At 50.6% G+C, this 12,855-nt stretch overlaps 1 protein-coding gene across 2 annotated transcripts in view; it reads left to right on the top strand.

The window, feature by feature from the left end:
• DOCK1 (dedicator of cytokinesis 1) overlaps positions 1-12,855 on the top strand; it is a 546,616-nt gene that overhangs the window by 86,231 nt on the left and 447,530 nt on the right. Inside the window, exons 12-16 of one of the 2 annotated variants that reach the window (XM_043475106.1) lie at positions 1,193-1,272; positions 4,979-5,104; positions 9,794-9,918; positions 11,072-11,170; positions 12,125-12,197. In XM_043475106.1, coding sequence (XP_043331041.1) covers positions 1,193-1,272; positions 4,979-5,104; positions 9,794-9,918; positions 11,072-11,170; positions 12,125-12,197 — 503 coding nt within the window. Of the gene's footprint in view, positions 1-1,129; positions 1,273-4,978; positions 5,105-9,793; positions 9,919-11,071; positions 11,171-12,124; positions 12,198-12,855 lie in introns of both variants that reach the window. The other variant, XM_043475105.1, reaches the window with a different exon arrangement.

The following is a 12,855-nucleotide window of genomic DNA, read 5'->3' as shown; positions in this document are numbered from 1 at the left end:
AAAACTACATGTTCAACTCGCATTGTAGTTTGTGACTTCTTGCTCCATTAAAGGAAGACTGATATCCAGATTCATATGTTCAGTGTTAGAAACAAAAGAGAAGCATGATTTTAATAGCAAAATAAGCAGTGAAAGTAGTTCTTTGGGAAATGCCATGCTAATGAAACCCATTTTTTGCTCCATTAAAACTGATTGATTATATCACAGGGTAAGTTCTAGGGGAGGAATCATAGTGTACATTTCTCTCTCTCTCTCTCTGTCTTTTTTAACTTGGGGAAGTAAATGAAAACAGCCCTTAGCTCCCTTGAGTCATGTGGGCTCATGGGATAAATAACACTTGTCCTTGTTTCTGGAAATCATTTTAAACATTATACACTTATCTTCTTGCTCACTGCATGTTGTGCTTGGCTGTGCTACATGGTATTTCTCTTTGCCCATGTCGCCTGTTTGTATTTATTTTCTCAGTCCTGGTACACCTTCCGTCAAAAGCTCCTGATCCATGAGTCCCCCAAACACTGATGATTTATATTCATAATTGTGTCAGAGTTTTAGCTCCTCAGACATGGTTGTTGTGTTCTCGGAAGACTATGCCATTGTTTTCACATTTAATTATTTTAGGCTATGTTGAGTACATAGTCTGATGGAGCAGGGTATGTACTCAAGCTTCCCAAGCAATTGGGTCCGAGGGATCTTTTTTTTTTATCTTAATTTTGCTTTTCCCTTCAAAGCACCCACCGCTTGACCTATGCGATATGGTCAGGAATTACTGAAATAGAAGAAATGGTCATAAACATCCCTTGGGATTAAATGCTGTTCAATCGTGTTACTTTCAGATCAGTTCCCTTTTTGTAAATTGTCTGGTAGGCATGGAGCGTAGCTCTGGTGCACCCTTATTTCCTGGGGATGGAGTCGACTTTGTTTGCTTTACTTCTCTTGCGTGGTTCAGCATTTTCCTGATCGATGCTCTTCCCTGTCTCTCTTGTCACCTATCCTGTCCTTTGTCGTGCGTTGACTCATGACGACTCTCTCCCACACTTGGTGATGATGCTCTCTGTTCCCTTGTTACCGTCACCCATGGGTCCCTGTACCCCTTTGTCTCCTGTGGTCTTGCTCGTCCCGTGCCCTCCAGGCTCGCGTTGGACGACGCCATTCGACACAAGCCGCTGAACATGTCATCCCGTTTTTCACCCAGGGTGGCAGGGGAGAATGACTTCCTTCAGACTGTTATAAACAAAGTCATTGCTGCCAAAGAAGTCAACCACAAGGGCCAGGGTATGTATCCTATGGTTTTGTTCCTCTAAGTGTCCATTTGCATGAGCCTGGGAATATAGTGTGTGGTTTGAATTTTAGTTTGATGATGATCATGACGTTGGGGATGATGGTGAGAATCGTGATATTGATGATGATGATAATAATGGTGGTGGATGAAAACCGTGATGGTGATGATGACAACAATGATCATGGTAACGGCAGTGATAATGGTGGTGATGATCACGATGATGATGCTGGTGATGACGGTCATGATGATGACAATGATATTGATAATATTGATGATGGTAATGTTGATAACAGTGATACTGATGATGGTGATGATGATACTGATGATGCTGATATTGATGCTGATAACAAAGATGACAATGATGATTTTACAAAGATACCGATGATGGTGATGCTGCTGACGCTGATGATGGTGGTGGTGTAGGGTAATGGTGTTTACTCATTGTCCCTGATGATGTACATACAGCCTGTGAGGCTTTCCTCACTGGTCATCTTCGTAAGCACTGCCGAGAACCAATGTCCTGGATGAGAGAACATTGACTAGGATACAAATACTAGGATCCTAGGATTAAACGCTCAGAAAGAGCCCAGAGTTGGTGGGCCTGGAAGCAACTCCTTTGTCTTCCTCAGACGTCTCCAGCCATCTCCGCTGTTAGAACACCTGAGTGACTTCAGCAGAGAATGAAATAGCTACCCCCTGCCTGTGGTTTCACCTTGCTGTTTAGAGACACACGGACATTCAACACAGCCTAGCTCCCCGTGTGCGCTGTCCTCACTGCTTTTTCCTCCCTCGTGTTGTGAGCTGAGCACTGCCACGATGTTTGGCGGGGCTTCCCCACTCCATACCCCTGAGAAAGTGGTTCCGTTTTGCAGACCAGTTCCCCTTCAGCTTTGCAATCGAGGGGATTTCTCCTCCCTCCCTCACCTGGCCTGCAGTCATCGTTTTTAATCCCACGCTGACAAGCTTCCCAGTGGCTGACCTTCTGTTGGCAGAGGCTATGAATCAATCACCTTGGGCTCATGGCAGGTGGCACTCGCCTGGCCGGGAGGGCTGCTGGAAAACAAGTGTTTGCTGAGGCCCCGCCTCCAGCCGGAGGGGAAGTCACCTTCAGAGTCGCCCAGGCCTGAGACTGGTGGGACGATCCACTTGTTAGTCCTTGATTAGAGGCAGGCTTGTCATGAACTCAGTGGGGCTCGGGTGAACGGACCTGCTTCATTGTCTGATTACCTCACATCACTAGACTTTTAAGAGACAATTATCTGTATTCTTTTCCCATTGTTCTGAGGGAGAGTGTGAATCAAGTCTGAAAAATGTTCTGCAGGAATTAGCCGCTCCTGTCCCTCTGGGGGACTTCCTTTTGGTTTGAACCACCATCCCCCACCCCCGGAACACAGCAAAACCAACACCTCAGCCCAAAACATTAATGAACCGTGGCCTCTGTAGACAGAGCAGTTTTCAGCTGACCCAGGACCCGTCTTCTCATCAATTACCAGCCCTCCCAATTTGCACTTTAATTGAAAACCACGGAAAGGTCCAATTAAAGCTGTTTGATTGGAGTCACTCTGGGGCGGGGTCCCCAGGCCTCTGGCTCCTCTTGCAGTGTCATCAGAGTTTTGATCCACTTTTATTACAGGGTCACCTGGGAGAAGGGGAGACTGGTGGCAGGCCAGCTGGAACTTGCTTAAAAAGAGGACCAAGCCCCACCTCTGTCTGTCTTACTGTTACTGTGGCCAAGATCTGTGTCAGAGATGGGCTGAGGCTAGGGTCCCTGATTCCTTGGACTTCTCGGGGAGGAGGGGTGCTTTCAGGTCATGGTAAGAGCTAAGTGAGAAGGGCATTGACTGCTTGCACATGGACCATTGCGGCTTCCTGAACCAAACTGACCTTGGGCCATGTCACTAGCTCATCTTGGCCTTGAAACAGAAGTGATGGAGTGACATATTTCCGGGGCTCACTCGCAGGCCTATTTCAGTGCTTTCCAGGGAGAGCTGGGCAGGGCCCAGTAAATGCAGCACAGAGCAAGCTGCAGAGTCTCTGGGGTTTTGCCCAGTGGAGCTCCTATTCCCATCAGTGGTGACCCCTCGAGTCACAGTCAAGTGCATGGAGCCATGGAAGGGACTTGGAGAAACATGACCTTCTCTTTCATACTGGCCTCCAGGCTTTGGCCTACTTTAGGTTTGTATTCTACATCTTTCCTTTTCACAGTAGACAACATCTTTTCTATTTAGCCCAAGTTATTCTAAACCCTGGACCCAGAGGTCCTGGTATTTTACCTGCACATTGAATCCTCACCTACGTCCAGCCATCTACTCCTATTGTTTGAAATACCTGCATGCCTGCCTGCTAAGTTGCTTCACTTGTGTCCAACTCTGTGACCCCATGGACTGTAGCCTGCCAGGCTCCTCTGACCACGGGATTCTCCAGGCAAGAATAGCGGAGTGGGTTGCTGTGCCCTTCAGCAGGGGATCTTCCCAACCCAGGGATCGACTCCTTTTGAAATACAGCATATGCTAGTTCCCTTTGTGTTTAGTTACTCTGGTTAAGCAAAAGTCAACCTAAAATATACTTTTCCTTTGAAAATTAGCCTCATTTCCTCCTCTGAGGAAAGGGTTTTAAGCCTAGCATAAACAGGAAAAATTAATCTCTGTGTTTAAATTATAACAAGCTGTGTCACCTAGTTATCAGTTTATCAACGAGTTGAGCAAGCTGGTACTGATGTTATCTTCTGATGGGCAGGGGGCGGGGAGTGGTGTCCTGCAGAGCTGAGCAAGTAGGCCAGGCCCCCGAGGGCTCCAGGATGGGGAGACCATGACCTGCCTCCTGAGAGTGACCCCTCCACTCCCGCCAGGACGGCATGTCCTTGAAAACAGCTGACAGAGCCCCTGCTTTGTCTCCTGCATTTGACTTTGTTATGTGTGGGTTTTCTCCCCTCTTATTGTTTGATCGCTGCTCCAGGAGTATTTTATACAAAATGAGTCAGCTTTGCGGAGGGCGGGCGGGCGGGCAGGGCTCACAGGGTCCCCGTGCTCTCTCCTGGGCATCCTCGCGTCTTGTTTAGAGGGATTGGAAGTCCTTGTTTCCCCCTTGGAGAAGGGGGTTGGGTGGCATGAGTCTGCGCTTCGCTGTGACTTTGTGAAACAGAGGGAGGGCCGCCCCGACTGCTGCCGTCTGTCGTGTGGGTGGTCCACGGGTGGCCCACAGCCTGGTGCTCCACCGTGTTCGTGGCTTCCCTTCTCGAGGGCACGAGACCACTGCGTGTTTTCGTGGGTTCGTGGAGCTGCCTGTGTCCCTCCCGAAGCCTCCTCTGCTATCACCCTCCTTGGGAGAATGGTAAATGATAGCCTTCTCAATCCCCTCCCAGCAAAATGCTACCTTCTGATTTACCTTCAGCATATTATCAACTCTCAAGAGTCATCAGGCCTGGGTGAGGGTAGCACTTAAGTGCTGTCAGGTCCTTCGGGTACTCCAATGGGGGATTCGTGTCCCAGGTGGTCAGATGCTGGTACCTCCCCCGTGCCAGGCTCCTCTTCCCTGGCTGCTCTCCTTTTCCTCATCCACCTGTATTTTCTCTTAAGGCATTGCCTTGTGAATTAAAAACTGCTCATTCATTGAAATGGATTTCGTGAAGACTTCTGCAAACGTACAAGATGTGAAGATGTATGAGATATAACATGACTCACGCATCTGTTGCTTTTCTAGGTTTGTGGGTAACGCTGAAATTACTTCCTGGAGATATCCATCAGATTAGAAAAGAGTTTCCTCATTTGGTGGACAGGACCACCGCGGTGGCTCGGAAGACGGGCTTCCCGGAGATCATCATGCCAGGTAAGAACGGATGAATCCTGTAGTCCTTCTGCGCGTGTGCTGGATGCAGCCGCTTTGGGAATGTTTGTGTAGCTTGTCACAGAGAGAGACGTGTACCTGGGAACTCAGGCAAGCAGAGACAGAGTGGAGCGTGTAAAGCCCAGCGTGGTGGTGGGTTATCCCGCAGACAGGACTGTCGTCAGAGTGACAGCTAACGAGGGATCAGGCCCAGGGGAGGCGGTCTCTCTTGGCTATATTAATAATAATCTGGGAGCACTTGTGTGGAGCGACTCCTGGTGATAAAGTAACAGGGACAAGAGGACGGAATGAGCATCGGCCAAAGACCCAACCCTGAGACCTCCAGGTAGTTTCCATCGCTGGCTGGGGAAAACGCCATCGTGATCACAAGTGAACCCACTGCTGCTCTGTGCTCTGTTGCCGCCCCAGTCAGGATGCCTGCCATTTGTCTTCTGCCCGCCTTCCCTGGTCTGACATCCCACTTACCCTGGCTGAAAGCACAGAGAGTGTTTGGATTCACTTTTTGGCTCCATGGAATGGACTGATGACGACGGTCGGGCAGGCTTACAGTGATGGCCCCGCGTCTGTCCTGTAATCCCTAACAGCGTTTGAATTGTCCAGAACGTGTCCACAATGGAGGGAGTACAGTTTGGGTAAATGCACCCTAGTGTGTTCCAACTTTAGAAAATAGCCCTCTGGGTCGGTTACGGGTTAAATGACTCTTCGCCAGAGTGGTCCACCCCGCTGAAACCCCAGCCACCGGCCTCAGCTGAGTATGCAGGCTGGTGTCACAGCCCTTGCTGCGTGTCTCACCTCTGCCCCCCGTGGCCCTGGGCAGTTACCCCCTCTCTCTGAGCTGTGTTTCCTGCTCTCGGGCATGAGAACAGTAATGATTCCCACCTGGAGATCTGGTTGGAGTTACGATGCTTTAGAGCTTAAGTATCAGAAAGCATGAGACCTACTCAAACAGCCTCACCCTGGGGATGTTTGTCGGTCATGTGGCTGAGGAAGAGAGACAGAGCCTGCAGCCGGGTCAGCCTGGACCACCAGCTGTGGTTCTCTGCACCATCTCCTTTGCAACTTGAATGTATCCTCTGGGGACAGGTCCTGTTGGCACCCATCTTCTTCCCAAATCCCAGTGTCCTGAAGCAGATGACATGCTTTCCACCCAGTGTTTCCCAACAGGGAGACTGATCGCCATTTGACCCGGCCGGCTCAGGTCCCCTGGGCGCCCTGGACAGTGACAGGCCGGCGCGGGGACAGGTGCCTGTCGGCCACTGGGACTTCCGGGAGGGGGCAGCGCCTCCCAAAGACAAGGGTTGGATGAGGGAGACAGGGACACAGTCTGGATGGAGAGCTGATCAAAAGGAGGAAGGAGGAGCAGGAAGGGACAGCCGGCATGAGTGAACATACAGGTTCCATACAGCCGATCGGGTGAACACACAGGTTCCGTGAAGAAGCCCGTGATGTTTACACCTGATTCCCACTCAGTGTGTGTTGGTTATCACACCAGTACTGCCCCCATCCAACCGGGGTTAAGCTTATTAAGCTGATAGTGACATCACATATTAAGGTTAATCTGTGATATTTACAATATGACTTCCCTTTCCAAATGACATTCATATTAATCATCAGATTTGATATCATGAGATCTTGGGAAGCCTATGAATCTTTATCCCTGATATCCGTGGGACACTTTTTGGTTTGCAGATAATGCTGCCATTAATTACCTAGCTTGATCCTCAAAAGGATCTTGGAAGCCTCCACATGGGTGTTGAACTAATTCCCATCATGATTAAGCCACAGCCTCAAGTCACATGGCTAATGAGCAGTAGAAATGAGGCCAAACCAGCCTGTGGTCAGAGCTTGCCTGCGGCCCTGGGGCAGGGCTTTGCTGTAGGTTCACAGGGAAGAGCTGGTCACTCAGGTGCTTCAGAGTTATTACTTTGTTTATTTTAGGGCACGTCAGGGACATGTTACCTCCGTCCCTCCAGGCGACTGTGGCTCATTGCCAACACTGTTACACTGATAGGAAAAGACATCTAACATCGGCTAGATGGAGTGTTAGCCAGACTCACCTGTATAGGAGGAAAGTGTGAGACACTGCATGTTTAGAAACGATGGGACATCTATTGCTTGTAGACGTCGTCTGCTCTATGCACAGCTAACGAATTTGGTCTTCTCGTGGCCATATCACTTACATATGGATTTGAGATGCAGATTTATACATGAGGACAGCATCACTGACGTCAGGAGCCCTGTGTGCACCAGGGTGCTTCAGAGTTACCGCTTTGTTTATTTTAAGGGCATTTCAGGGGCATGTTCCTTCTACTCCCTCTCTCTCTCCACGTGATTGGGAAACCTGGGAAACTTCTAGTTCACACTGGTTGTGTCTCCCTTACAATTGACAGACTTAAAGAGTAAGTCTAAACCTCTAAGATAATCTCCTAATAGGTTTGTGGGGAAACTGTACAGCTGACCATTGTTCTGGCTTGTTCTGTGTGTGTCCTGAGTCGGCACTTGGCGTTCCTGCAGTGAGCAAGCCCGGCTTGAGGGACTCACCCATGTTCTCTGGGGCTGAGGGATGCTGAGAGGCTGGGAGCATCTTACCCTTGGAGGGCACGTTCATTCAGATCCCTATGTCTAGCCTGGTAGAACCTGTGCCATGCAGTCACATGCGTGTTTATGGAGACAGGCGTCTCCTTTGCACGGTGGGAGAGCTGGCCGTGCCACCGTTGTCCCTGCTTCTCACACCTTCTCGTGGCCCGCTGGAAATTCTGGGGTCCTTCTGAAGGATCCTGGTGGGGAGCATAGGAGCTGAGCTAAGAAGGTGGCTGGAAGTGTGGACGGGCCCCCCGGGTCTGCTTCCAGCTCCTTCCTCCCCAGAATGAGAGCCCAAGAGGCATTTGCTAAGACCCTCTCATGAGTGCTCGCTGGGTATGCTGACCTCCTTATGGGATCTTACTTCTGGACTGGAGCCAGAATCTCTAGGCCAGTCGGAGGAGGAGACTCTGAAGTTCAGCCACCCTGCTCCCCAGCATGTGCCGCTTCTCTGGCTGCTGAAGCCCCCTGTGAAGCTGTTGTAGCCCTTTCTGATGATGGCCTTGGTGCTCTGATAGAATTTTCAGGTGGAGAGATTGTGCAGACCACCTGCCTGGTTGATAAGGTGGTTTAGTGGTCAGTGGTTAAGCGACGTGTCTGAGGTCACACAGCAAGGAAATCAACTCTGAATATTCATTGGAAGGACTGATGCTGAAGCTTCAATACTTTGGCCACCTGATGTGAAAAGCAGACTCACTGGAAAAGACCCTGATGCTGGGGATGATTGAGGGCAGAAGAGGGTGACAGAGCATGAGATGGTTGGTTGGCATCACCGACTCGATGGACATGAGTTTGGGTAGGCTCCGGGAGTTGGTGATGGACAGGGAAGCCTGGCGGGCTGTGGTTCATGGGGTCGCAAGGAGTCGGACACGACTTGGCAACTGAACAGCAGCAACCTGGACCTGCAGCCTCGCCCCCTCCCCTGGCCCCGCGTGCCATCCTTCTGAACTTCTCCGTGGTCCGTTCAGCGATCGCAGCCCTGCTTCCTTCCAGCAGCTGCTGTGGCAGTGGTAGCCACCCACAGGGATTATTGCAATGATGACTTTTAAATGAAAGCTTAATTTAATAGTCAGAGACATTAAAAGCCAGAATAGAGCCATCTAAAAAGCAAAAGAAAAACAAACCAGCAGGATTTTTTTTTTCCTCCTGGAATCCTTGTTCTTTGCTCAGAGCAGGTCGTTTGCCACTCTTGACAGAACCCTTGCTCGTGTCCCCCGGGGGAGGGAAGTGGTGTCAGACGTGGGAGGCGGCCAGACGGACGGCATAGCAGCCTTCAGAGGGACGCGGTGCTTCCTGTAAATCACGCCGCTAATGAAGCTTGCAGAGTTTTCCCAATTGGACCCTTACCAGGGGCTTCGTGTGTTCTCAGCTGCAGGAAGCGTCTTGAGCTCATCTGTTGGTGTGTGTGGTCGTATTTTTTTTTTTTTTTTGCATGGTTTAAGGCCCATCTCACTTTCAAACTCCTGAGTCTTTTCTTCTGCTCCCTGTGGCCTCGTTCAGGATCTGGACAGCTGACTGCCAGGAGGAGAGATGATCCTTTGCAGAAAGCTTCTTGACCCATCCCTAGTCCCCGATCCTGGGTGTCACAACTCAGGACATTGGCTTGTGGTTCAAATGCTGCTCTTTGTTCAACTCCTTAGTGGAATGGAAAGGAGGCCAGAGTTGCTGGTGATCCTCGGGGTGCTGACTGCTGAGACGCAGATGACAAGGGCTGGTGATGTGGGTCGCAGTGGGCCATGGATGCTGAGGGCTGGGGTGAGGGTAGGGTCAGTGCAGACCCACTGACCGCATCCGAGCCGCTCTGGGCACAGGCTGCCCACAGAGTGTGGGAGCCCCCTGCCCACGAGAAGCCCCGAGCTGATAATTGGAGGCTGAGACATTTTCCTCTTTCCTGCAAGTCTTACAGTGATGATGCAAATTGCCTTTGTCATGCTATTAAATGCGGAGACTATTTTGTAGAAAATACTTCATAATCACCTAATACAGTATTTATGATACTCTGCTCAGAGAGACAGGGAGTTAGTTTGGCAAAATTCACAGTTACACGATGAATAATGGATTGGTTTCAAAGGTGTAATTTTCCCCCCCCAGGTGATGTTCGAAATGATATCTATGTAACATTAGTTCAAGGAGATTTTGATAAAGGCAGCAAGACAACAGCTAAGAATGTCGAAGTTACGGTGTCTGTTTACGATGAAGACGGAAAACGGCTGGAGGTACTTGTTGTTGCAAAGCTGAACCTGTGGTGTTGGAGTCTTACCTCCCTCGTGTGCGCCTTGCCTCTGCCTCGGAATGTGAAAAGCCAGTCTTGTTTCTCGGGAAGAACATTTTTTTTTGCCGTTTCTTCCTTTTCCCTTACCCAAAAGGGCTGGTTTCCACCGGGTCCCGCAACCGGACGGTCTCTGGATGTCCCTGGGGTCCTGACCACCTTTGCCAAATCCCTCCTGGGTCCCTGCTTGCCAGCGTAAACCCAAGGCTTGGAGGGCGAGCGGCCACACTAGATGTTCAGATATGTTGTTAGCATCTTTTGAGCCTGGAGGAAGCTGAGGTCCACGGAAATCAATCAACTTGACTGAGGTTAGAGAACCCATGAGAGGTGGAACTCGGGCTGGAATCGGGGCCTCTGACCTTGTGCTTTACTGGGTGGTCGTCACAGAGACCTCCTCCACTGTGGTCACGGCTGCCTGCAGGTGTCCTGGGCGGGACTTGGAGACCGTGACCTCCTCTGAGGACTGGAGGCTGAGCCCAAGCAGGAGTCCCCGCCAGCTACCTCTCTGGACCATGGCTGCATCATGGGCTTCCTGGGGCCCATGTGGTCCAGAGCAGTGTCCTGCGGGTACCCCTGAGGCTCGGCTCTTCCTGGAGGGGGGTGTGTCCTTTCTCTCTGGGCGGCCGATATCCAGTAGCTCTGCCCTGCCATCTCTCTGGAAACAGGCCGTGCTGCCCCTGGGCTTAATGGTGTCTCCTTAGAGTCGAGTGGTCAGTGTCTGTGGCTGGAGGAAGCGAATGGAGAATGGTCAGCTCCTTTTTGATCTGTAGAGCTTTTTTCCAGCCACCAAGAGGCAGGTGGTTTCTGCAGGTCAGGGTGAACATTACTAGGGGTATGGAGGATGGAGGACAGTAGCATCTCCAGACCGTGTGGCCATAGGATCTTAGATGTCTGCGAGCAGGGTTTTCTGCTGGCTGCCGGCCCCAGCCCGACCCATCCTTCGTCACTAGGGGGGCGTGCTCTGTGGGCCCCGGGGTTGTTGGTGTTCCCGGGGCGCCCTTGTGTCTTTTCCTGGCTCATCTAACGGGTGGGAGAAGGGAGATGGATTCAGTGTCAGGCTCTACGAGGGCTGATGTGAACTCTTTATGCTTCTTTTAAAGCATGTGATTTTCCTGGGCGCTGGTGATGAAGCGATTTCAGAGTACAAGTCGGTGATTTACTACCAAGTGAAACAGCCGCGCTGGTTTGAGACGGTTAAGGTATCATCTCCATGGCCCTGTTCTCCCACGGGGTGGGTTATGAGATGCTCATTTGTATCCCGAGGATGTCGCCCCCTTGCACCCTCCCCCGCCCTGGGGCTGCCTGCCAGTGGGTGCCCTCTGCCAGCCCCGGAGCGCTTTCAACAAAGTCGTTCAAGAAGGTTGCTAAGGAACCTCGCTGGTGTTTCTTGGAATTTACATTTACTCTCGTCTCCTTTTGGACGTAAAAGCAAGACTTTCCTGGAGACAAATGACAGAGTCCTTTACAGACCGCTATTGTCTGTCTCTTCTCGGGTCTGTTTTATGTAAAGCGTGCTGTCTTTACAGCAAATGGAAAAAAAAATAGAGGTGATAGTACATGGAGGACATCACTGGGGAACTGGATCCTGTTCCTTCAGCTATAGATGCTCCGAGATTCCTGGTGCACCCCGCGACACCCCCGCCCAGCCCACCGTGAACCAGCCCACACTCCACGGGCTTGGGTATTGGGACACCAGGCCAGTGGTTGGCTCTGGGATACAAACATTAGCTATGAGATTACGGACACTCTTGGCTTAAAGGCAGCATGTATTGGGTCTTTTTCCTTTTACTCTAAGTCCTGAAAGAACAGCCTTCTTGCTGCAGCCACGGGCAGGTCTCCACAGTTAGAAGGGAACATAGGTACCTCCAAATTGGGACTAAAAACATAAATGGCAACTTTAAAAAATAGACTCTTCACTGTGAGGATCAGTACATTAAAAAAAAAAAAAATTGAACTGCCTCTTCCAGACTGTGTGGCATTCTGGACAGGATTATCTGGTGTAAATTTTCAAAGGGCGTTTGCCTTTGGGAAGATCACAGAGGGGATGAAGTGTGGGGTAGAAGTGTGTGGAGTGTTCCCCGATGTCTCAGCGGAATGAAGCCGATCACGGGGAAGATGCATAAAGGTGCTGACTTTCCCTGTTTATCCCGCAGGTGGCCATCCCCATCGAGGATGTGAACCGCAGTCACCTTCGGTTTACCTTCCGGCACAGATCGTCCCAGGACTGTGAGTAGCCACATGCTTCGTTAGCCCGTGTGTACTGCACATTTATTCCAGATTGTTCTAGACGTTGGTTACCGTAACACAGGGAGGTCTTGACCCGCCAGCTCCATGTCCAGGTGAACCCAGTCCTGTGTGTGCTGTCCACTCTGGTTGAGCTGCTCCCCAGAGCTCTTCATTTTTCTTCTCTAATTGGTCCACCGAGGTGCCCTTCCTTCCTACTCTATCCTTGGGTTCATCTTTCCCATTTGTTTTGTGGGTCTGTCCCATCCGTCAGAAAATCGCTGAGCTGTAACAGACAGATTTCTCAAATTGCTTTTAATGCTGTTTGTGCAGAAAACCTTGAGCCCTCTCTGGCTTTGCTGGCGGCCACTGGCATCTGGAACTCAGGCTGACCTTTTCTCGCCGGTGTTGGTATAGCCTTGGACATGATGCCAAGACTTTGGGAGGAAGGAACAGCTGTTTACATCACTCACCTTCCAGAAGGATTTAGCATCGAAGATGAAGTTTGTCTCATAGGCTATGTTGAATTCATTGTCTGCTAAGAATGTAGCCCTCTGTTAGCCACCAATACAAAGTCACAAGGGAAAGACGCTCTGCTGCCCTTTGTGGGCTGTATCCATCCGGCTGTCGGCTCAGATTTGGGAACACGAGTGATGCTACA

This window comes from Cervus canadensis, chromosome 8, assembly GCF_019320065.1.
Source record: "Cervus canadensis isolate Bull #8, Minnesota chromosome 8, ASM1932006v1, whole genome shotgun sequence".
In the NCBI taxonomy this organism is placed as follows: domain Eukaryota; kingdom Metazoa; phylum Chordata; class Mammalia; order Artiodactyla; family Cervidae; genus Cervus; species Cervus canadensis.
The sequence above is the reverse complement of the archived record's forward strand: the minus strand, read 5'-3'. Positions and strand labels throughout refer to the sequence as shown.